Source organism: Lipotes vexillifer, unplaced genomic scaffold (genome assembly GCF_000442215.2).
Source record: "Lipotes vexillifer unplaced genomic scaffold, Lipotes_vexillifer_v1.1 scaffold626, whole genome shotgun sequence".
In the NCBI taxonomy this organism is placed as follows: domain Eukaryota; kingdom Metazoa; phylum Chordata; class Mammalia; order Artiodactyla; family Lipotidae; genus Lipotes; species Lipotes vexillifer.
Genome location: NW_006786303.1, coordinates 478,965 through 502,455, shown reverse-complemented (window position 1 = coordinate 502,455; position 23,491 = coordinate 478,965). Strand labels below are relative to the sequence as shown.

The following is a 23,491-nucleotide window of genomic DNA, read 5'->3' as shown; positions in this document are numbered from 1 at the left end:
TCTTTCCCTTCCCCCACCATGTCCTGGGCGCAGGGTTACCTGTCTGCTCCTGCCCTCCTCATGAAGTCCCTGGCATTCCTTTCTTAGTCCCCAAAGTACTTTGCATTTTAACACCATCAGCCTCAGCATATCCATCCAGAGGAGTGACTATCATGGCAGGTGTGTCGGGCATTGTGGTGGCAGATGGAGCAAAGAGGGGCAGAAATGACGTTGGTATCACCACCATGGGCTATGTGCATCTTAGGGGTGGGAATTCATACACTCATGCATCTGCTGAAGGCTGCTGCTCACTGAGGTCTGAGCTGGGGAAGCCTCAGAGGATTTGGAGGGCTGGAGCAGATACCCTAATCCAGACTCTGCTTCATCCAGACTCTGCTATCTGTCACGTGCCAGGCACAGCGCTGAGCACTTGTGTGCCCACAGGACACATATCTAAGGTGCAGACCAAGGTGGGTCCCTCTCAACACAGATGCTGAAAGGCACATTAAGAGCAGGAAAAGTATTGAGAGAGCAGGGGAAGGAAGTGTGATACACACAGAGACCTCATACCCAAGAGTTGCGGGGGTGGCGTGGGGCATGCCCGGAGAGCAGAGAAATAGTGTTTTCAGCATGCCAGGCAGTGCATGTTGCATACATCAACTCACTATTATCATCCCCACTTCACAGATGAGGGAACTGAGGCAGAGAGGTTGAGAAGCTTTCCCAAGGTCAAACAGCTGATAATGGCCAAGCATAACTCGAGCCTGGGCAGTCTATACTCCAAATCTCCACGCATGGCCTGGCTCTTTGAGGATGAAATCTGTCCTCAGACCCAAAGGAGGGCAAAGGCTGAGAACCTGCTAACCCCTGCAGGAGTGGCCATCTTAGAGGTCAGGGGCCAGCAGGAGCCCTCAGGAGACGGTGGGCGGCACAGAAAATTCCTCTTAGGGTTAGCAGCGGAGAGCCTGCTTGAGAACCTTCAGACCTGGAGGGGCTCAAGGTCTGCTCTCAGGGCACTGAGACTTCCAGCAAGACAGTGTGGAGAGGAGAGGGGCCTGCCGAGTATGGACATGGCTTCGGGGAGCAGAGGTGCTGGGGAGCAGCCAGGAGCTTTTTCCTGGACCCAGCTTGGAGGAATCACACCTCTGTTCTCCGGCCACCAACCTGGAGCTCCTGTGACATTCAAGAAGGGGATTCAGACTTGGTCCCCATCTTCTTAGATGCCCCCCAGTTCCTTTACCTAAAGCACAACTCTGAGACATTACTAGCAACAGTCCTACCCTCCCACCTCCCATTTATACCTGAGGCTCGTAGGGTGAGGGTGGGAGAGGAAGACAGACGTACCTGGATCCATGAGATGTTGGGTGGGCGCAGTGTGTTCTGGGAATAACGCCCAGAGTGTGGGGTCAGGGTTGGGAACCTCGAAGTGCTCTGCAATATTCACCCTGCCTCTCCTTTTTGGTACTTGAAAATTTTGCACATTAAAAACATATTGCCAGGAAATTGATGCTCAAGATATTAATTCCTTTTCTAGTTGAGATTCAGGCTCTAAAGAACCACAGGAGTTGAGATGTTAAGGGCTCTTGAAACCCTTCTGTCTGCATCTAAGTGGAATCTGGAGCCCAGAGAGAGGTGACCACCCAACACCACACAGCCAGTTGCAGCAAGTTCTTCCTGGAACCAAGGGTCTCCCACGTTCTGGTCTGAAATCAGATTTCTGGTCCACCTCACAGGTTCTGCCTTCGTCCAACCCAGCCACCCCGTGAATGGGGACTGGACCTGGGTCTAGAGGCTTGAGAAGACAGCAAATTGGGAATCATTCAAAGGTCATCTACAGACTGCAGGATGAAATTTGGTTTGGTTTTGAAAAACTTCACAGTCAGCCCTCAAAATGACCATCTTTTAGAAGGATTTACCTAAAAGAAATGTTCTAAATTCATTAGTTTTATATTGACCTTTTTCCCCCCAAAGAAACAAAAGGACAGTGAGTATTCGTTTCCTTTTTAACCACTGACATCTCTTAACTAGACAAGATTATTTTCAATTCCACCTAGACTTAGCAACTTTGATTGCTTAGAAGTGTAGATTTAATAAGCTTTCCACTCATAAACAATAACAACTGCCTGATTTCTCAGAGAGGGTTTTTCTCAGCCAATAGGAGAAGGCCTGGTGTGGAGTAGCTAAAATAACTGTATGGTAGAAATTCAGAGACAAAGGGGTATACGTTGAAAACTGAGCCCCCCCACCCCCACAGTAGTTTCCTAGGCCCCCATACATCCTCCCACCACCCCCACCTGGAGGCAATCTCTGTCCCCAATTCTTCCAGGGGCCGGTGTTTTAATGGGTGTTGGAAACCAGCCCCCAGCACTTCCTACCCCTTCAAAGGCATTGCAGAGGAGAGGATTAGTTGACTACAGGGTGGACCTGCTGCTCAGAGTGAACCTGCAGCTTCTTAAACTTCAAAGACCCCTCAGGGACCCCAAAGGGCCCAGGATGTCCAGACGGCAGAAACCCCAAGGACAGGCTGTTTCCTGCTCCCTCCTAATGACCATCACTCCCTCCCTTCCCTGAAACCACACATATCAGGAGGGGCTTTATGGCCTCATTACTTGGACTCTGCCTTTTCCTCTTTGACCAGGAAGTGGGGTGGGGTGTGGTGGGGTGACGGGGTAGGGTGTGTACTCCATCCCACCTCCCAGCCATGAAACACACGCCATGGGTCAGCAGGCTTGAGGGCGTGTCGCCCCAAGTGACCCTGGCTCCAGACCCACAGCAGGTGCTTGCATGATGCCGACAGGACCCCACTACCCCAGTGCCTTTGCCTGCCCTCTACCTCTGTGTGGACACCCCTTCCCACTCTCCCTGCCGGCCAAAATCCTCTCCTTCCTGTAAGGCCCAGATTGCAGGTCACTTTCTTTCTGAGCAGCCTCGGCCCTTCCCAGCTAAGAGGGATCCCTCCCAAGCACATGGCCGTTCTCTCAGGACCTCCCTGAGGACAGGATTTGCCATTTTTTGCACCTCAACATCCCAGAACCTCCCCGCAGCCTGGTCTAGCACCAGCCACACAGAGGTGCTGATGAGTGTTCGTAAATTGATAGAACAGACTGAACAAAACCAAATTAGTTGGGTGGTATCTGGGAATTCCTCTTAAAAGGCTTCACCCCATGGCTCTATGGTCTCTGTGCCTATCATGCAGGTGGCAGGGAGAGCTGGTAGCTTCACCTCATGGCAGAGCCCCGTGAGCCCTTCTCTGAGCAATAGTATCACAAGCAAGCAACCACCCCTTCCATCAGAACAAAAGGGGCTCTGTTATCCCTTCCTGGATCTAAGGCAGGTTATGTCCTGCCTAATGAAACTTAACACTAGAGAGACAGGACAGAATTTCTAGAATCTTAAGACTAAGAATCTTAAGACTAAGAGGGATGTCGCTCAATTCCTATAAAGCACTGGTTCTCAAACATGGCCACACTGTGAGATCTCCTGGAGAGGAAACCCCGATGCCCGCTCTCACCACCAGAGGTTCTGATTTCATTGGTACGAGGCATGACCCTGAGTATCTGGATTTTTGAAAGCTCCCAGATGATTCTAAAGTCCATTAAAGTCCGAGAACTACTGCTACAGTGTTGACCAGTGGTTCTCAGACTTCAGCGCCTGCTAGAAACCCCCAGTGGGCCTGTGAAAACTCAGAGGGCTGGGTTCCGCCCCAGAGTTTCTAATTCAGTAGGTCTAAGGAGTGGGGGTCAAGGGCAGGATGAGAATTCGCATTTCTATTAAGTTCCCTAGAGATGCTGAAGCTGCCTGTCCAAGAAGCACACCTGAGGAGCCACTGCTGATGGTTTTACTAGTAACCGCCCCACCTTGGCTGCAGGTGAGAGTCACCTGGCAAACTGAAACACCAATACCTGGGGCTCACCACACACCAAGTAAATCAGGATTTCCGGGGGAGGAGACGGGCACCTGTATTTTACAGGGGTTTCCAGGGGTGTCTAATGTCCTCCCTGGGCTAAGAACATTGCCTCTAGAAACAGGCCATCCTCAGGAAGGGCCAGCGCCCAGCTCTTTCTTATTGCGAGCTGAGATGGGCCTTCATGCATGCATGACCCAGGCCCGCCTTCTGAGCATTGATCAAGCCCCCTCCCTTCATAAATGTGACAGAGTTCAAGTATTTGAGTTCACATTCTTGTCCCCCTTTGCTCTTCTCTCCTTCTTCCCACAACTTTCAGGGAGAAGTCCAAGTTCATAACAAATGGCAGGACTTCTCATCACGCTTTCAGCCAAGCAAAAGGACAATCACTTACTGGTTAGCTAAAGTCAAAATCCTGACGCTGTTCTTTATTTCTGCCCAGATTCCGAATTTGGAGGCGAAGCCAGGAAGGGCATTACTGTCGGTAGGTTCTGGACACACACAAAGTACATGGCCCAAGTGTTTCATCTACAAATTCTACCCTGATGGTGAATATTCTAAGGAACAAATTTTGGGACCAGTAACCACCTTGTTGCTAAATTATTAAATGCTAGTTTGTGTGACTCTTCTGTGAAGTACCCTGGTTATTGAATACATGGACTCACGGTTTCTCTAACTCAAGGGTTTGTTTTTCAAATTTCCACAAAATTGAGACTTTGGGGGTTTTGTAACTGCTATTTGTTTTCCCCTTTATTTTTTTGAGGCTCTTCTTAAGCAATACTTTTTATCTTAAAAAAAAAATCTTCGCTTCCCCTAGTGTAAATTATGGCTTCTTGCAGTAATCACTACTGCTTAACTGGCATTCAATTTACAGGATAAAAATATATTCTTTTGGCTGTCCAAATGACTGTGTACACAACTTGTCCTCAAACCCACTCTGAATTCTGGCTCAGAGCAACCATCATGTTAAGAGGATGGAATGTGGTTTCAAGCAATGCCAGAAGTATTGCATAAGCGATAATTGATATTTTTACTAGCGGCAACTTTGTAGTTGATAATGGGTTATTAAAACAGGAAAAGAGGCCCTCCCCACAGAATCCCATCTGAAATGTAAAAGGAAAAGGTGTCCCAGACAAAAAGCCTCTCAGTATCAATAAAGGGTGGTCCCAGAGCCCCATATCTTCCAGAATGTGTGGCCCCGGGCAGAAAGCAGCAGAGGAGAAGCCCTCTTGCTGCAGCGTCTCCTCTGCCACAACCAGGGGAGCTAATGGCCCCTCCCCCACTCCCCCCCTGCAGCCACAGGCCACCAAGCCCCGGTGGAACTCTATTGCACTTTTGGAGTGAAAAAGGAGCCAAAATAGCAAGGGTACCAAGTGCCCTGTCATCCTGTTCCTTTTAAAAAATAACCTTGATATTGGCCTTTATTTAATTGTCTGCTTTCGACGTGTGTTTACAGAAGAGATTAGTGTCAAATTTGGCAACCCTGACAGAACAGAATCTAGCTGGTCTGAGCTGTGAGCTGTCAAAGGTGCAGCTGCCTGTCCTCGTCTTGGCCATGCCCACGACCAAAGGCTTTTCCTCCAGGTGAGACGTCAGGGCGATTTCACTGAAGGTGGCAGAAGGCTCATGTATGACAAATACCACAGGTTTATCCCTCCTCCATTTGGAGATCTTCAAGAGAACACTAATTCTTTAGGAAAAGGAACGAACACTCCAATCCTTAATGCATAAAAGGAGACTGAGGCCCGGGTGCCAGCGGACCCGCAGGGGATGGGGCGGGAACATGCACCAAGCAGGATGGAGACTCGAGACCTCGGGGGTCACCTCACCCTTGGGTCACTTTTGCCCCTTGATTCTCAGCCTCGTGAGACCACCAGTTCTCTCTCAGCACTCATATCAGCACTGATTCCAGCTCCAGGGGCGACAATCACTGTATACGAGATTGGCGTCCCCAGAGGAGGGCAATGCTCCGGGGCAAGATTTCACATACTTGCCTTCTCCTCCTCGCCCTCCAGCCCCAACAGATTCATTCTTGTCAAAGTCACAGGCATATAAATATTTTTCTCAGCCAAGGATTTTCTTTTTAGAGCACTAGAAGGAAGACAGCAAGGGCAGGGGTAAGAGAACAAGTGCTGAAGGCAGTGGAAACAGTGACAGGCTGACCTGCTATGATAAGTGTTCCCTGGAACAAGGCTGTACTGTCCTCCAACAGGATGATAGGACCAACCCCAGACAACAGCCTGCCCTGTGATTCACCTTCCAGGCCCTGCTGCCTGGGCCATGAGGTCAAAAAAGGCAAACAGACCCACACAGGTATGGACTTTCTCTGCTTCCACACTGTGATTCCTTTCTGCGTCACCCTAAGTGTCCGTGAATGTCACGGGCACTAGCGTTTCCAACAAGCCATATCTATGGCTGGTCAGGTCCCCGGGGCTGAGTGCCCACGCCCTCTCACTCCCCATCTCCCCTGCTCCATTGGCCATGGTTCCATATGGCACCATAGCCCATCAGCACAGATGTGTCCAAACCATAAAGGACCCTCTCCAGGTAGAAGACAAATCTGAAAACTCAAAGACTACAGTGAGTAAAGGCTTCCCAAGGCCCACTCATCCCAACCCGCTTCTGAAACAGGAGTGAGCTCTTGAGAAGCATGAAACACACCCAAATCACACCACCGTTTCCGTCCAATCTCCAAGTGCCTTTTCTCTTTCATTACAGGGAAGAGTCATGGAGATGGCACCAAACCAGAACCCGCTCAGGCTCCTTTTCAAAATGAGGTGAGTGTGCTGCCTAAGGATGAGGAAGCTCTGCATTTTCTATGCTTCCAGAGTCATCAGACAGTAGCTGGTCCACAACAGGGAAGGAGACCTAATAATGGCAGTAAATAAAGAATAGCGGTCAGTATCGATGGTGAAGTGAGGTGATGGATGCAAAGTGCTTCAAACAGCGCACAGAGAGATGGAGGGCTCTGCTCCTGCAGCTGTAACAACGATGACCAGGAGGATGACAAATGCTCACATGAGTGAGAACAGGCCCTCAAACTTGGCTGTGTGTTCAAATCACCTAAGGAAGTTTAGAAAACTCTGGATGCTTGAATCCCACCTGCAGAAATCCTGACTTAATTGGTGTGAAGTGTGGCCTGGACACCTGCATTTCTAGAACACCTATAAGAAAAAGGCATTCTCTCTCTTATTTTAGACTTTTAATTTTGAAATTATTATAGATGCACAGGAAGCTGAAATGAAAAATACAGGGGGGTTCTGTGCACCACCTGCCCAACCTCTCCCAATGGTAACACCTTGCATAACTACATTGCAATATCAAAACCAGGGAGTGAACTTTGGTACAACCCATAGTGCTTATTCAGGTCTCACCAGTTACATATGCACTCTGTGTGTATGTGTGTGTGTGTGTGTAGTTCTAGGCAATTTTATCACAGCTGCTGCTGCCTGTAACCATAATCACAGCCACAATCAAGAAGTCGTGGCATTACCACAAGACTACCCCTTTGTGGCCATACCCACCTCCGCCCCATCCTTCAAACCCTAACAACCACTAATCTGTCCCCCATTTCTATGTTACATCATGAATGTTATATAAATGGAATCGGGCAGTATGCATCCTTTTGAGACTGGCTTTTTTCACTCAGCATCATTCCCTTGAAGTTCATTCAGGTGGCTGTGCGTGTCCATAATCTGTTCATTTTTTATTTCAGAGTAGTATTCCATGGTTTGGATGTATCAGTTTGTTTACCTATTCACCCACTGAAAGATATTTGGGTAGTTTCAAGCTTTTGGCTGTTATGACCAAAAGCTGCTATAAACATTCATGTACAAGTCTCTGGGTAAAAATAAGTTTTTATTTCTCTGGGATAAATGCCCAGGAGTACAACCAGTGGGTCTTTGTTTTAAAAGGAACTGCCAAACTGTTTTCCAGAGTGGCTATGCCATTTTACTTCCCCACCAGCAGTGCATGAGCAACCTGGTTCCTCTGCATCCCGGCCCATGTTTGGTGTGATTGCTGGCTATCTTGATGAGTGTTCCATCGGCACCTGAAAAGAATGCCGTCGGGCCTCCTGTTATTCCCTACTGGTGATATCTGTGGGGAGGAAGGCACTCCCATGGGTTGCCTGGTGCCGCCAGGTCACCTTGTGCCGGGAGGCGTATGGGAGGGAGAAGCTGCTGAGCCTGGGTCTCCTTGTGCCACTGGGACAAGGGCAGGGAGGCACAGGCCTTCACTGCTGCTGCTGCAGCCAGTAGATTCGGTTGCCCGCTGTGTCCTGGCTGTGGGACAGGAGCTGGGGTTCACTGCTGCACATTATACAGATGGGGAAGCTCGGGGCACAGGGAGATTAAGTGATTTGCTTAACCTGCAGCAAAGCTGCCTTCAGGCTTTACTCCCTGAGGACCTGCATTAAAGCTGCAGGCCTGGGCTGCACATTTGGGCAGAACCTTGGAGGCCTGTGCCCTAGGGGACAGCATGGGCCCTGCCTTTCCCATGTGCCCCTTGTCAGTAGCTGGCTGCACAGATGCCAGAGTACATGCTCTCCGGCAGAGCTCCTCCCTCTCTGGACTGTCACCACCTTCTCTCCATCCACGAGCAGACCAGGCCTCCCTAAGCCCCCTGTCACAGTCACTTCCTGCAGAGGACCTGCATCCTGTCCCGTTGTGTCCCTGGCTCCCCCCACCCCACTCGTCCCTCCTCCACCGTCTCATGCTGATGCAGCTCCTCCAAATGCAGACCCCTCCCTCAGTGCCCATTCCCCCACTTCTGCCTCCTCTCTGAGGACTCTCAACATGGCCCTTTTATGGGGTTGACTGCCCTGTACTTCACGCTCCACAACAAATAGCCTGTTACATATGATCCTACTTCGAAATGCACCATAACTTTATATTATGATAATCCTGGTTCCATCACCTATAAGCTCCAGGGCTGTGGTGAGCTGCTTAACCTCTCTGTGCCTCAGTTTCCTTACCTGTAAAACGGGGAGAATGACAGTACTTACCCCACTGGATGGTGGGGAGGACTGAATGAACTAATGGCTGTAAAAATGGAAAACAAGCTTGTATAATAAATCTATGAAATGGACTACTGTTCAATGGGCGTGTATCTGCGCTGCCAGCTTTGTCCTGGGGTCTGGGCACTACCCAGATCCCGGTCTATCTTGTCCTTTATGTTGTGCAGGGGTCACAGGATCAACAAGAGGGTTTCATGTGAGTTCAGAGATCAGCTCAACCCTCCTCATCCTCCAAGAATCTTTCCTTCAACCCCCAGGCTGCAAGGAGCTAGCTCTGTGCAAATACCCCAGAGTGAGGAAATCAACACTACCTTGTGTGTTTCCAGAAAGCTCAAATCTTATGAACTTTCTTCTCTACTAATAATCATGCCTTGAGTAAGGTTCAAGTTACAAGTTCAAAAAACTGCAGCACTATCCAGCCCACAGTCCCCTATATTTCCCATGAGGAGTGTTAAGTGTTTTGCAGAAACCTTGGTGAAATTTGCATTTTACATTCTCTGCCTCTGTATGACCTGTTGGGGATGACTTGTCAGTAGATTCTCGACTGACTTCTAGGATTGCCTCTTTTAATTCTGAGCACTCACAAATTGTTTGATAAGCTAATCTGGAATCCTTCCCACAAACAATATTAATATCCTAAGTCTAAACTGTATGCCATTTGTCTCATTTCCCTCTTGCATGACAGCATTTGCCTATTTAGTCTTTAGCACCCCCTGCTTTCCCTCATTGCTCCTCCACGGTTATCAAAGCTGTTGGTGCTCTCATTTGTAAACAAGATCTCTCAACCTGGGCCTAGAGAGCCCAAATCATGTGAAGCACCTGGTTGATCTCTCATCACCTCCTCCATTATCTGGGTCTTCAGTTCCTACTGGTACAAGGTGTAGTGTACCACCTCTAAAGGGGTGCATGAAAACTGGGTGGGACTCTCTGGGCAGTCCAGTCGTGATGAGTGTGCCCAGTGATAAAGTCAACTAAGTTACCAAAGCCAGCATCCCTCAGGTCTGGCTCTTCAAAACACAACGTGACCTTGGCTTTCAATAGGGGTATATTTACAACCCTCTGCAAATCTGCAAGTTTGAAAGTAGGATCACTTTGGGGGGCTCTTTAACTTTCTTTCCAGTTTGGTAACCAGCCCTCATAGTTTTCTTTCCTGAGCCATTTTTCACAAGAAAATGAATTTTGTAATCACCATGCAGGAGTTGTTATATACACAACAAGGACCAGAGAATAAGAAGTTCTGAAGACCCATGCCAGGCAATTGCCAGGCTTAAGCCCCCAGGGCAGACAGCCTTCTAGGCCCAAGTGATTCAATTTCATGTTGCAGCCAGAAGTGACCAGGGTCCTGGACTTCAGGGCTCACTCTAAACTCTCATACTCCAGAAGTTTCCACATAACATTTGGGGGCTGCAGTTGTCTTCCAGACCTTGGGTAATATCAGCAAATGTGGAAAGAGAAAACAACGTCTTTGATATTAGATACAAAAACAACCAAAAGGCTGACTTGCCGGCTGTGGAATTCTACCAACGAGGCAACCCTGGGATGGACTCTGCACATTCAGGTCACTGGCAGCGAGGCTGGGAAGAAGCTGCCCTTAGGAAAAGCACAGACACTCACACATCGTCTTCTGCCTCCAAACTGAGAATAAAAACTGAAAGGGAGACTGGAGGGGGCAAGACAGGAAGGCCAGGATTTCAAGGCCTTGGGCCAAGGACCTCCGCTGCCCTTTGGGGATGTCAAAGACGACCACTTAGGGGGCTTTTCAGGAGTGTTTGACATTTTTGTTCAGTGTTTCAGTCCTGTTACTTCCTTCCATCTTTTTCATGAAAGCACCCATCTCACACGCAAACCAAATTCTGCTTGACCAGCGTGTTCCCGAACAGGTCTGTCGATAGCCATGAGTTTGACCTTCTGGAATTTAGCCAAAAATTTACCAGATTTTATGATACATCAAGTTAAATGTTTAGATGAGAGTGGAGTCTCTTTTAACAAGTAGTTTGTACCATCCATGACTACAAGAAAAGCTGGTCTCCAAGCTATAGAGGAAGCTGAACGGAAACACAGCAACGGCTCTGGAAGCCCGCTGAAGACTAGTCAGAGGCTGCTGGCACTGTATTGGTGGTAAATGAAGCATGGGTGAAAAGGGACCACAGAAAAGATTCCAAAGTCACGGGAAGAAAGCTATTCTAAAAACTCCCCCATAGACCAAACTCTTAAAAATGAAGAAAAAATAAAGTTTTTCCCTTCAACTCCATATATACAAATCTATGCTTATATGTGTACACACACGCACACACACACAGGCACAATATATAGCTAGAAGCGAGCACTGCACTGAGATGGGGCCGGCGGAAAGGGCTACCGCTTCGACATGCTTTAACCATTCTTCTCAAAGTATCACGTGCACAGGAATCACCTAGCTGGGCTCGGACCCTGCATTTCTAACAGGCTCCCAGGTGACAAGATGCTGCTAGTCCTGGGACTACCCTCTGAAGAGCAAGGTGCTGGTGCAGTTGTAGTTAGTTTGTTTTTCCAGTCTGTCCCAGGTGCAGCTCCACACATGGGGCTGCCTCACTCTTTGTCAGATTCTGCATGGGGCATGGGATGAGGGAGCTCCAGGTGATAACTGTCAAGTCAGTGAGAACAGTTCAGGTTGGGGTGGCTGGAGGGGGGAACAGGAAAGGAGAGGGGTTCTGGGAGCTTGCTCTGCTGAGTAAGCTAAGCTCTACATGGAGCAGGCAGCCAGCAGCAAGCTGACCATCTTTTTCTTCATGGTAGCTCTCTCCTGCTGCCGGAGCAGTTTCTGCCTCTCCTTGGTGACGGCAGAGCACAGGCCACAGAGATGTACAGGCCCTTAGTTAATCCCAGTGCTCCCCCTACCACAGAGCCACCAACACGGCCAACCACAGGTTTGTTAGGTATCATTTACCCAGTAAGCACGTGCTCCTGCCTGGAAGGCTCCTCTGACCAGAAACCAATCTGAGTGTGCCTTGCGGTTATCGGCAGGCCACCTGTCACTTGGACCTCCGTGTGTCTGAAGCTGTCCCATGGCAGGGGTCCTACTGGACCCACCAGGTCCTTGGTGTGAGTTTGACTTGGAGATCCACTGCTGTTTCTCTGCCCGCTTCTCTTTAACAACTTACCTGGTTATAAGCTAGCTACACCATGGCCCTGGTGTAGGCGCAGGTTCACCCCCCTGCCCAAGTAACACTTCAGCCCCCATATCACGGGGCCCAGCTTCTCCAGTGGCTGCCAGCCCCGTGCCAGCATCAGCCTCTCCGGGGACTTTGGCAACCCCAAGATTTGTTCCAGCTCAGTTCAGAACTGACCAAGTCATCTTCTTCTCATTCTCTCTTTGCTCCTGATAATAGTGTCAGTGAATCATCAGACTCACTTCACACCTGACCCTTCTTAAACACCACAGAAGCGCAGCTGTGGTTAACAAGATGACGCCTTTGTCATGCTTCCAGTGACTCTTGGGGAAATTTAACAACCTCCCACATTCTATATCCATCTACTTATTTATGTTTTCTCCAAGAGTGGCCATTCCCAGATCCTCACGCAGGCCCTTGACAACTACGCAGGCCCCTGTGCTCTGTTTTGTTGTCAGGAACAAAGTACATGATTTCATGGCTCCCCCAGACCCCTCAAGCCCCTCTGCTGGTCCTGTCTGCCACCACCATCATCTGGCAAAACTATCACCTCCAGGCAAGGTGGGAGCACGCCCTCTGTGCCTAAAAATGGATTAGGAGAGGAGGGCTCTTTCCCAGAATGTGCCATTGACTGGGCTGGTGGCAAAGTTCCCAGGGACTCAGAGATGTGCAACTGCCCTCAGGTCTTTGGAATTTTCCATCAGCAGTGGGCAGTGGATGAATAAGGATTTCAGGCATGAAACCAAATACCTTGGGAGAATGTAGGCATATGTAAGCCACAACAAAATACCATAAACTGGGTGGTTTATCAACAATAGAAATTTATTTCTCACAGTTGTAGAGGCTGGAAGTCCAAGATCAAGGTGCCAGCACAGTGGGGCTCTAGTGAAGGCCCTTTCCTGGGTTGCAGAGGCTGCTTTCTCATTGTTTCCTCACATGGCCAAAAGACAGCTCGTTAGCTCTCCAGCCTCTTCTTACAAGGGCAATAATCCCATTCATGAGGGCTCCACCCTCTTGAGCTAATTACTGCTCAAAGGCCCCACCTCCACGTACCATAACTCTGGGGATTAGATTTCAACATATGAATTTTGGGGGACACAAACATTCCATCCATAACAGAGCACTCCATCTGTGGAGAAATTTGCATCCTATCACACCTCTGCCACCTCCCACAGTACTTACAAAACCCCAGTCATGTAAGCAAAAACTGTCTTTCCCAGTAAGGGTAAATCCAGTTACCAGAAGAGCCACATGGGGAGGGCTTGGCCTCAGCACGAGATCAGTTCAGTTGTATAAAAGGCACCACGCCACAGGAAAGGGAGGCTGAGATGACTTTGGACATCCCTTCCAGCTCTGAGAACCAGGAGAAAAGCCACTTAAGACGAGCTGCCAGAAGCTCTGGTAATCTAACGAGAAAACTGGATCTCGTCTAATTCCTGGAATAGTCTGTAATGTAAAGAAGTTCTGAAGGGATTTCAAAATTTGGTTCTTCAGCCAAACTCAATTCACACACCCCCTCATCCCCACTCCCCGCTCCCGCCCCACCAACTCCTCAAACACCATCTCGAACGACATCATTTCAGGTAAGGAAATCCACCAATAATTAAAGGCAAAGAATTCCTGGGGTAGAGACAAACATCCACACAGCTTGTGTAACCTTTCCTATCACAGTAACAAAACTCTGGGAGCAGCAGACATCCCAGATCCAGCTGAATTTCCCATCACGGCGATAACATCCAGCCAATAGCTGCTCGGACTGGCCACTCAGAATGCAGGTGGGAACACATCTGACTGCTTGCTGAAGAGCTTTTAATGGTTTTCCCTTTGTTTGTCTTCCCTCCCAGGCCTGACCTGGGCAGATTTGGGAAGACTGTGGTCAAGGTACTCTTAGGAACAGTGGCTCTGGGCTTTCCAGTCAAATGGAGGAAGTGTTCTCTCCTCACATTCAATCCAAGTCAGGGGTAAGACTCCAAAGGAAATCACGATAATTTCCCTGCAACTCTTCTTAATGCTGGGCAATGAGAAATCGCTCCTTAAGGCAGAGGAAGCCATTTAAACGGGGCCACCGGTGACAAAGTTCCCTGCTGTTCTGGACACTGCACCTCCCATTCAAAATCATTCATCTGGGAGGGACCAGAAGGAAATTCTGCTTTTATTTGTCTGGCGTCAGGGCAGGGGGTGGAGAAAGGAGGAGAAAAAGGAAAGGCATAGCTGTTAGGAAGGACTCACTCAGGGCAACACGGAGCAGGGCTAAGAGATGCTGTGCCAGGTGCAGGCTCCACTGTGGCCACGCCGCAATCCTCCAGAAGTCACAAGTCATTCTAGCTCATCCAAGACTTGAGAAGGAGGGTGGCTTGTAAATAAATGTCAAAGACCTTACAATTTTCAGCAGCACATTTTTAAAAATAATAAGGAAAGTAAACGAGGCCTGGGTGTTTGATACAACTCTGGAATCTGGATAAGGCAGCCGAGCCAGGGATGCTCATACACCTAGGAAATGGCACTCAGAAATCACTCCAAGCACCTCCGTGTGAAACCCAAGAGCCCTAAACACCACTGGCACCACCAATTAAGCTTCTGTCTGGGAGGGGAGCCTGCAGGAGGCCTTAGGAGCTGAGTAGGGATGGAGGGTAAGACCCAGAGAACCAGGGAGGAGTCCGTCTGAAAACCCAGTGTGGGACTTGCTTGCCCTAGAAGCAGCCCTTCCTGTAGACCTCCTGGGCTGGAAGGGTCCACCCTTTCTGTTCTGTGAGAAAGGCTGACCCATACATGAACACAACTGCCCTAATTCCAAACTAGAACAAAAGCACCCTTGCCCTCCTCCTGGGATTTCTAACCGGTTACGACATTTGCAGAAATCCTCTCTCCGCTGCACCTTCCTTATAAGGCCAGCCCATCCGATGTCTGTACTGTGCCCGCCGGGTTACGTGCCAAGGCAGAGGACTCGGCAGGCTGCCCGGCTGTCCTCAGGGGCTACCTACCTGCTCACATCCTGCACATGTGCACACCACGTTCCCCTGTACCGTACCGGGCAGCTCATTCTTAACACAGATCACAGGCAAATACTTCCCCTCTTCACAAATCTAGATAATGGCTTTCCTTACTTCCTGTTCTGGGATTGAGACAATTCCTTTCAGTTTGAATTGTGTTGACTCCAGTTATGAGAACATTTCCCCCAGAACAGCTGTCCCCTCCCTTTTCCTCCACTCCCCAGATACCTGCCCATTCTCTGCCCATAAGCCATGATCCCCAGGAATCGGACTCTGTCCGTGTTCCATGCTGCACCCCAGGTGAACATGTTCCCAGGCACATTTCAAGAGGACATCTTTCCCACGTCCACTGCCCTGAACTCATTTGTACAGCATCACGTTCTAGCCGGAAACATCCGGAGTGCCTGGATCTGGCTTTCGATGGGTATCTTTATTGGGGGATACCAAGCTTCACCTGTGACCTGCCTGGACCAGGTATCCCACTTGTTACTTCAGGGCACGAGGTGGCCTCCCACCTGCCCTCTGTCCTCATAGGACTGAGCAGGAGAACAGAGTCCCTCCTCCAAGCGACATCAGCCAGGGCAGCGCTTCCACAATGGTGGGTTTGGTTCCAGGGCGCGAGGGGCGTTTGTGCAGGTCTGAGAACCCAGCTGTGCACCACACACTGTTGCAACTGGGTCTGTCTATAACTAACTGCATGTCTGCAGGTACAGAAGTGTCACCAAACACAGTTCCTGGTCGCCAGGGCATTTGTATTGTTAAACCCCAGCCCCATGTTTCTCTCCACTTGGGAGCGTCTATGTACTCGGTACCTCAGCCTGCTGTGGGCCCTGCCTGTCCCCCTCCTTCTGTTCCTCCCCTTCCATTTCCAGGTCTCCAAGGAGGTGTCAGGTGAGAGATGACAGGACTACGCTTGCCTGTGGTGGCAACTTTCAGGAAGGCTGGGCCTTTCCTCACTTGACTCACCAGCTGTGAGCATATCTGCCTGGTACAGCTGCAAGAAGCACGGAATTCAGGGTGACCTAGAGAGGGGCGAGCTGGAGCCAGGAGAGCAGGATCGTATCTAGCACCACAGCTCAACCCTGAGGGTGGCCTGGCAGGGTCTGGGAGCAAGAGATGGAAGCAGGAAGGTGGATGAGGCCGAAAGCAACAATAAAAGGTCTAGACCTCATGCTGGTGGCAGCTCCACCCTGGCTGCACCTGGCATCTCCTTGGAGAGCTTCCGAGGTACTCCCTCCACCAGAGTGGGTGGTTTAACTCATCAGGCTGAGGCTTGGCCACAGGTACTTCCAAGTGCCTCAGAGGCTCCTCTCCTGAGGCGGGGCCCAGATGTCACATCTGCTGGGTTCCCAAGCATCCATGAAGACAGCATTTTTCAGAGGCCACAGACAGAGCCAGCTGACCAGAGGAGAGGTAAATTCCAGAATGGAAAGACCCAAGAAAGGGCATATGGAAGTCAGGGAAAACCCCAGGAAGAGCAGGTGGGGAGAGGCGCAGCCCCCGTACAGGTAGTGAGGGCCTGAACATGGGGTGTGGCTCTGGGGCCCGTCTGGAGCTGGAGAGGTCACATGGTTTGGACTGACTCTCAAGGCAGGTGTTGATCTGGCTCAGGCTTATCGAACAGAGCCTCCTAAATCCGACAGAAGCAGAGATTTATTTTCTGCAAGGGAAAGCTCTTTGTTTTTCTGAGTGGGTGGCCGAGTATGCATTAAGTGGAGTCCCTCCCCTCTCTCCCCACCCCACCTGCAAGCCCTGTGTTTAGACACCTCCCAGGCACTGTCTTACCTGATTGAGAAGCACGCTGGGTTTCCCCAGGCACCAAACAACCAGTTGAGACTTGGTTCTGTGCCCTCCTGGCCTCCAACTGCACGAGAGAGCTCTTGTCAATCAAATGTCTCCCCTGGGCCTTATCATGCTATATTAGACCTACTTTCCCCAAAGCAAAAGGCACTCTAACCAATTTTCATAGAACCATTTACTTTCTTTCTTATACTATAAAAATTCCAAATCATAGCAAACAATATCCTCTAAAAACAATATCCTCTAAAAATCCAATAGACGTATTAGGCACAGTCACTTTAATGCTATGCTAACGTCGCTGCAATCAGGGTTGAGTTTGCCTGAGAAAAATGAATGCTTCGAGTTCTCCCCCTTTCTCTCTAAAATCAAGTAGTGATAAACATCTTGGACACTGAGGTCCACCACAAGGCATCCTGGTTTCTTGAGGGAAAAAACCTGGGCAGAGTTGGCCCAGCTGGGCTGTTTCCCCCATGTCACTGATTCCATCATAACCAACAACAGTGGCAACTACGGCCCCCTAAAGTGAAAGAGGTCCATCAAAGACATCTTCTCATGTTCAGGACCATCACTTTCTCATGGTCACTGTGGGATGAAGAAAGGCACAAAAACAGCCTCATTTTCCGCTGGGTTTCCCAAGCTACCACAAGACAGGGAGACAGGTGCCTTCCAAAGCTCACACTAGGTGAACCAAAAGGTGGGGGGCAGCTGCCTATCTGGCAGCCTTTCATGGGCAAGAAGGTAACTAAGGTCATAGGTGCTCATTTAAAAACCCCAAAGCTGCTGTCAGCAAGGCTGCCCCACAGACCCAGCTCATCCTCCAGGCAGGAACACAGAACAGCCCCTTCCCAGGGTCTCCTCCACGACTGCCATTGGGAATTGCAAATCCTTCAGTTCCTGTCTAAAGCCATGGCTGGAGTCTTTTCTACCCTACTTCTTTACCAGGGTAGATCATCAGAAAATGCCAGTCTCACCCACAGTACTTGTGTTTCCTAGGGAAACCCCTGTTGAGGACACATTTGGCTTTCTTCAGCCAGCTGTACCATGCCATTTTTTGCCCTCTCTGCCTAGGCTGCTGACAAACTGAAAGTACCTTGGTTTTCGGATATGTAACAAGCTCTCTTCTTTATTACCTATATTTTGTAATTTGGATCCTTATTTTAATGGCCTTGTTGCATGGGTACATTATCATACAAGTGATCCCAAATCATTTTAGGTAGAGACTAGAAAATTTTTTAAAGTAATACTAGTTTCCTAATCTATAAAGTAAAAGCTAATAATACCTGCCTCACAGGACTGATTCAATAATACAATGAATGCACAGCATCTAACACAGTACCTGGTACATGGCAGGTGCTCAGTAAATGAGATCTGATTTGACTTAAACATCATTACTTTATTGTTAACCTATGTCCAAAGCAGCATTATTGATGTTACCATGGGAAGAGTTTTTCATTTAATTTATAATTTAGAACTTATTTTACTGAAAATTGGATTGGAGCCAGTTCATAGCACCAAAGAAATTATTTTTGAACTACAATATTTGAAATAAAACTATGCATACAAACAGATGCTAGAAAGAGGGAGAAAAATTCCAGTACTACAATGAGTTAAATGTTAAAAATGAGCCTTACACTTAGCTTTGTGTTTTCTGAAAGCCAGAGCAAAAATGAAATCATGTTAACTTACGCAACTCTCATCATCTGATAAACGGCATGTGTAGCTCCTACGGAAAGTGACTTCTCCTAACATTGGGATCCGAGGGTAAGTGCTCACACTGCTCTTCACAGGAGGTATATTGAGTACAGAGCAGAAGGGCTGCACCCATGCATGCCCACGTGCAAAGGCACACACACCCACCCTTCAAAAGAGATCTTTACTTTTCAGTATTAAATGGTTAAGAACTGGAGGGTGAGCTCTCTGAGGATTTTCCAGGGTTACACAGAGAGGTGTTCTTTACTGTTTTCTAAAACTTTCACCAAGAACTTTTGTTGGAGAGCATGGACCAGTGGCTCAGGTCCACAGAGAATACCATCCATCCTATCTCAGTTCACATACACTTAAGAAACGTGGAGTTAAATTACTCCTCCCTATTCCAAACTATAGACAGTTTACAGGTTCGCATCTGTGAAGGAGCCTGGCCAGTGGCTTTCATGAGAGTGCAGGCTGTCCTCTACCTTCCCAAGCCTCCGCACAGCCTCTCTGGCTGCTCTGAGCCGGGTGAGCAGAGGGGTCCGTGGATAGGGAGACTGTGGCTTCATCCTTGGGGGATCTGCTTCCCAACACTTTCGAATAATCAGAGACAAGAGACTTCTCTGGGAAAACCATAATGACCCAACTAGGGGCAGGACCAAATGCTACCAGGATTTATTGGCTTTGATTAACAATACGGTGTTTGTTTTTGCAGGTAATTAGAGTTCAGTAGCAAGCTATAAAGAGTCCTCCAAGAAATTCTAAAGAGACTGCAGCTAAAGGCTACTGGAATATGACTGAATCTAATCATTCATCTGCAGACCTCCCGTGTTAAGATGCCAGTGTTTGATACAGCACAACCACACAGATCAGGGAGGAACGGCGCTCTTTGTTCTTAATGCCCAAGGAGAAAAGGCAGCCCCTGTGTGCTCACATGCGGAGGTGACTGCTGCCATGGGATGCAGCAGTTCACATAAATATATCTCTTCAAAGGTCCGCACAACCTGCGTGTTGGGAAATGTTTTGACAACTCTGCATTCTCACGACTGTTAGGGAGTTGATTCCGCTGTACTACGATGGGCTGGGTGGGGCATTTGATAGTGAGAAGATGTTTGCCAAAGCCATACTCATTTGTACTTTTCTTTCAGCAACCACTATTGGGTGGGGTTTTCTAGTTGGTTTTTTTTTTTTTTTTTTTTAACAAATCTGAGATATGAATACAAATTTGATTACAAATAATTTTAAAAAATTATTTTCTAGTAGTGTAGGCAAACTAGTATGGGCAAAGTGTTGTCACCAATATTTCTGAAATACTGTCAAGATGAAATAAATGTGTACGTAGAGATAACTACTTATCTTGCTTCTCTTGGCCAATAACATGTTATTTTCCCCTTAGTCCCAGGAAATACACATAAGATTATTTTCATTCTCTGTACTCACATCATGATAGCCAACAGGTACAGAAAAGTCAACAACAAACCCATCTACAGGAGTGAAAAAAATTTAAATGGGACCAGATAAAGCAAGGTAAAAACATCAGGCCACAGTATGGCTAATACTAGGGGAAAACAACTGCTTTTGTACTCCTTATTCATTGCCTCTACTCTTGCAGAAGCTTGAGTTCACCTTTAGGGTTCCAGGCATCTTACTATCTCGGGCACTGGGAAAACTTTACAATATACATTTTTCCTCAATAACTAGATTTCCATTCAATTTTGTTCTCTTCGGTCCAATATAAATTTTTCCATTGTTTTGCATGCTTTGGCCTCCTCAATTTATTTATTTAAAGTTCTTAAGCAGTCATATCACAATGTTTCCTTCAGAGAAACATAAAACAGACACCTACTCCAGGAGAAAGAGTAAACCCTCGGGCCACAGTTTGAGAGTCAGCTGGTTTTCTGCCCCCTGAGACTTCCTGCAGGTGATCTCAGCCTTGGGCCAGCCATTCAACCCCTCGGACCTTCTTTTTCCTCATCTAAAAAAACCAGGAGGCTGCCTCGGATTCCCTCCACATCATCTTTGGGCTCTAAGGTTCTGTGGTTCTTTCCTCATCAAGGGAAGAACTTCCATGTGCAAAGGCAATAGCTGATGATTCTTTAAACTAAGACACTGACATTCTACCTTCAGAAAGTTGGACTTTGTTTGAAACTGGCTGAAAAAAACCAACAATCCAGAAATTCAATAGCACAAAGATAAATCCCATTATTTGAACGGCATATTTAGAGTGAATCAAGATCATGATGGTCTGGGAAAGGGGATACAACTCACGACAACACTGAGAAAATCTCTTCCCTTTACAGCGTGTGCTTTAAGAACAGACTTAAAGCAAACATCAAATGAGCATTTCCACTCTCAGAGACAGTCTGTTCTGTGATCTCTTGGGTTCCTAAAGGGTTGGGACCCAGGCTTGCTGGCCTAGGTCCTTACTCTAGAGGAAGCAAAGGCATTCAGCAGCACTGTTTCAGAACTTCCAGAATTTGAGTGAAAAAAATATGTATTCAGGAAAGCATTTAAAGAGGCAGAACAATCCAGAGTCTGATACTTACTTGTGGCCCAGCTCATGAGCGATGGTAAAGGCCAAATTGAGGCCATTGTCTTCGGCAAGCACACATTTCCTCTTAGCACTGCACACACCTCCTAAGTAAGCAATTCCTGCAGCAGAGACACAAAACACATCCTCTTCAGAATGTGCGAGGCCCTGACCTCGCAGGGCAAATCCACATGGTCAACATCACACATCATCAAGAGGGGCAAACGGGGGCGAGGATGACCATGGGACTGGACCTGTCATTCCAGAGCTCATATGGAGACTGGCTGGTGTGTGATGCTTTTGTATTCGCCTAATAATAATAATAGTAATAACAACCACAAACATCTCTCAAGCATTTAACATACGTCAGGCAACGTGCTGAGTAGCTTACACAGATTATCTAATGAAGTCCTCGTTACCCGGGATGGAGGCAACAGAGAAACTGGGGTTCAGAGAGAAAAGGTAACTTTCCCAAGGTCACCTGGACTGGCACCTGGTGCTGGGATGCTGAGCCAGACCTGTCCAACTTCAGCATCCAGGGCTGGGACCAGGTGAGGCCAAAAAGTCAAGGCACCCAGTGCGCAAGGTTCAAGGAGGGTCTCCCTCTCAGGAGCCGACCCTGAGAGGGATGGAGGGCCTCCTCAAATTTCGCACCCTGGGCACCTCCTTCTCTCACCCCAGTCCCAGCCCTATTAGGGTTAATGCTCTCAGGGGGTGAGCTTGGATCCGGACCAGGACTCACAGAGAGCAGAGGCCACGGAAGGTGCAGAATGTTCAGAAAAATGTTTCAGGAGCCCTGAGGAGGACGAGACTGGGGCCCAGGAGCAATGAAAGACGCTGGAAGAGTACGGGCCTGGAAGCCATTCGGGAGGATGGGTCCCACGGCCCAACTCGCTCAACTCTGCACCAACATGACGGGGCCCAAGGACCTTCCCTGAGACGGGAGGATCAAGGCAACCGGGGGGGTACCAGACTCAGGAAAATGGTGTGAGCAAAGGGGCTGGGTACAGAGGACAGGAGGCTGCCAGCCTCTGGTGGACGATGGCAGTGCTCCAGGGGAGAGAGATTATTATGGCAGAGAGGGGCGTGTGAACAGGATGGGGGCCGTGCACGGACCAGGCACAGCTGAAGAATGCTGGGCATCAGCTGTGCACAGGCCACACATCTCCAGGCTGACACTCCAGGACTGACACTGCCCACAGCAGCTCTCCACACTCCCTCTTAGCTCTGCACCCAGGAAGGACATCACTACGACCCTATCCAGGAATCCCCAGGATATAACTCAACAAAAGGCAGAGTCCAAGAACCCCGAAGGGCTTGGGATAGAACTTGAGTACTGGTGGCATCTGACTCCTCACTATGCCCTGTGAAATGAATGAGTGGCTGGTGGCACAGGGGGCCGTACGCCTGAGCAGGCTCAGTGCTGCCCTCGCTGTGAGCTCACAAGGGGTATGGGGCAGGCAGTGCCTCTGTTGGCCCCGCAGCCAGGTGTGCACTGGCTATTGGTGCCTGGTGACCAGGTGGATAGGGACTCTGCCCACCAGCCCAGTGCCGTGGAAGGGCTGTGGCCACCCGAGTGAGGGCACCTGTTCTCCACCCAGAGACACTACCCACTGCCAGGCTGCACGCTGCTCCCTTTCACTAATGTGCCGGAAGTGTCTCAGAAGCTGACAGCGGCCCTGCAGGCACAGGAGCCGAGGAGGGAAGGAGCTGGCAGAGGAGAACGAACAGGGGTATTAATTAATTAAAAATGAACCTCCCTCCCTGCTCCCAAATAGCTAAACCAACATCCTATTTGTTGACATAAAAATCAAGCTGGGGCGGACCTCGGCCACACACAGGGTACTCCCCCACAACCCCTGCAAGGGGCAGACAAGCTTGCACACCCCGGCTCAAGGGCTCAACTCACACTCAGCAAACTGAGCTGGGCACCACAGCACGTATCTGCTTTTATTTGGAAGCATGCAACACGCTTGGCCAAGGTTGAAGAATTTTTTTGTTTGTTTTTACAAAAAAGAAAGAAAAAAAGGAAATGTTATTTGGCCTCAAAATGTGTTTTTTGCATATGGGCATCATAATCCAGCAATGCAGACTATGGGAAGGAGGAAAATACAACCAGAAAGGACACGATCTGCCCTTTCTGATATCGTTGAGGTCATTATTACGGTTTTGTTTAAAAATGCTTTGTGGGTTGCTGCAGAAAGTCCAGCAGTGAGTAGTCGGAATGCCTCCACATGGCACTGATGGCATATGCATGCCACGCGCACACACACACACTCAAACGCACACCCAGCCATACCTAGCCTCCTGGGTCAATGAATCAATCAGAAACAATCAGATGTGCTCGCCCCGGAGGAGATGTCTGGTGAGGGGGAAAGAGAGACATCCAAGGCCAGCTGTGCTGAGCTTGCTGTCCCAAAAGCGCCTGCTGAA

The 23,491-nt window shown here is 48.9% G+C and overlaps 1 protein-coding gene across 1 annotated transcript in view; it reads right to left on the bottom strand.

The window, feature by feature from the left end:
- Window positions 1–23,491, bottom strand: part of ADAMTS17 (ADAM metallopeptidase with thrombospondin type 1 motif 17) — a 347,890-nt gene that overhangs the window by 166,082 nt on the left and 158,317 nt on the right. The window contains exon 8 of the mRNA XM_007458461.1: window positions 21,075–21,180. Coding sequence (XP_007458523.1) covers window positions 21,075–21,180 — 106 coding nt within the window. The remainder of the gene's footprint in view (window positions 1–21,074; window positions 21,181–23,491) is intronic.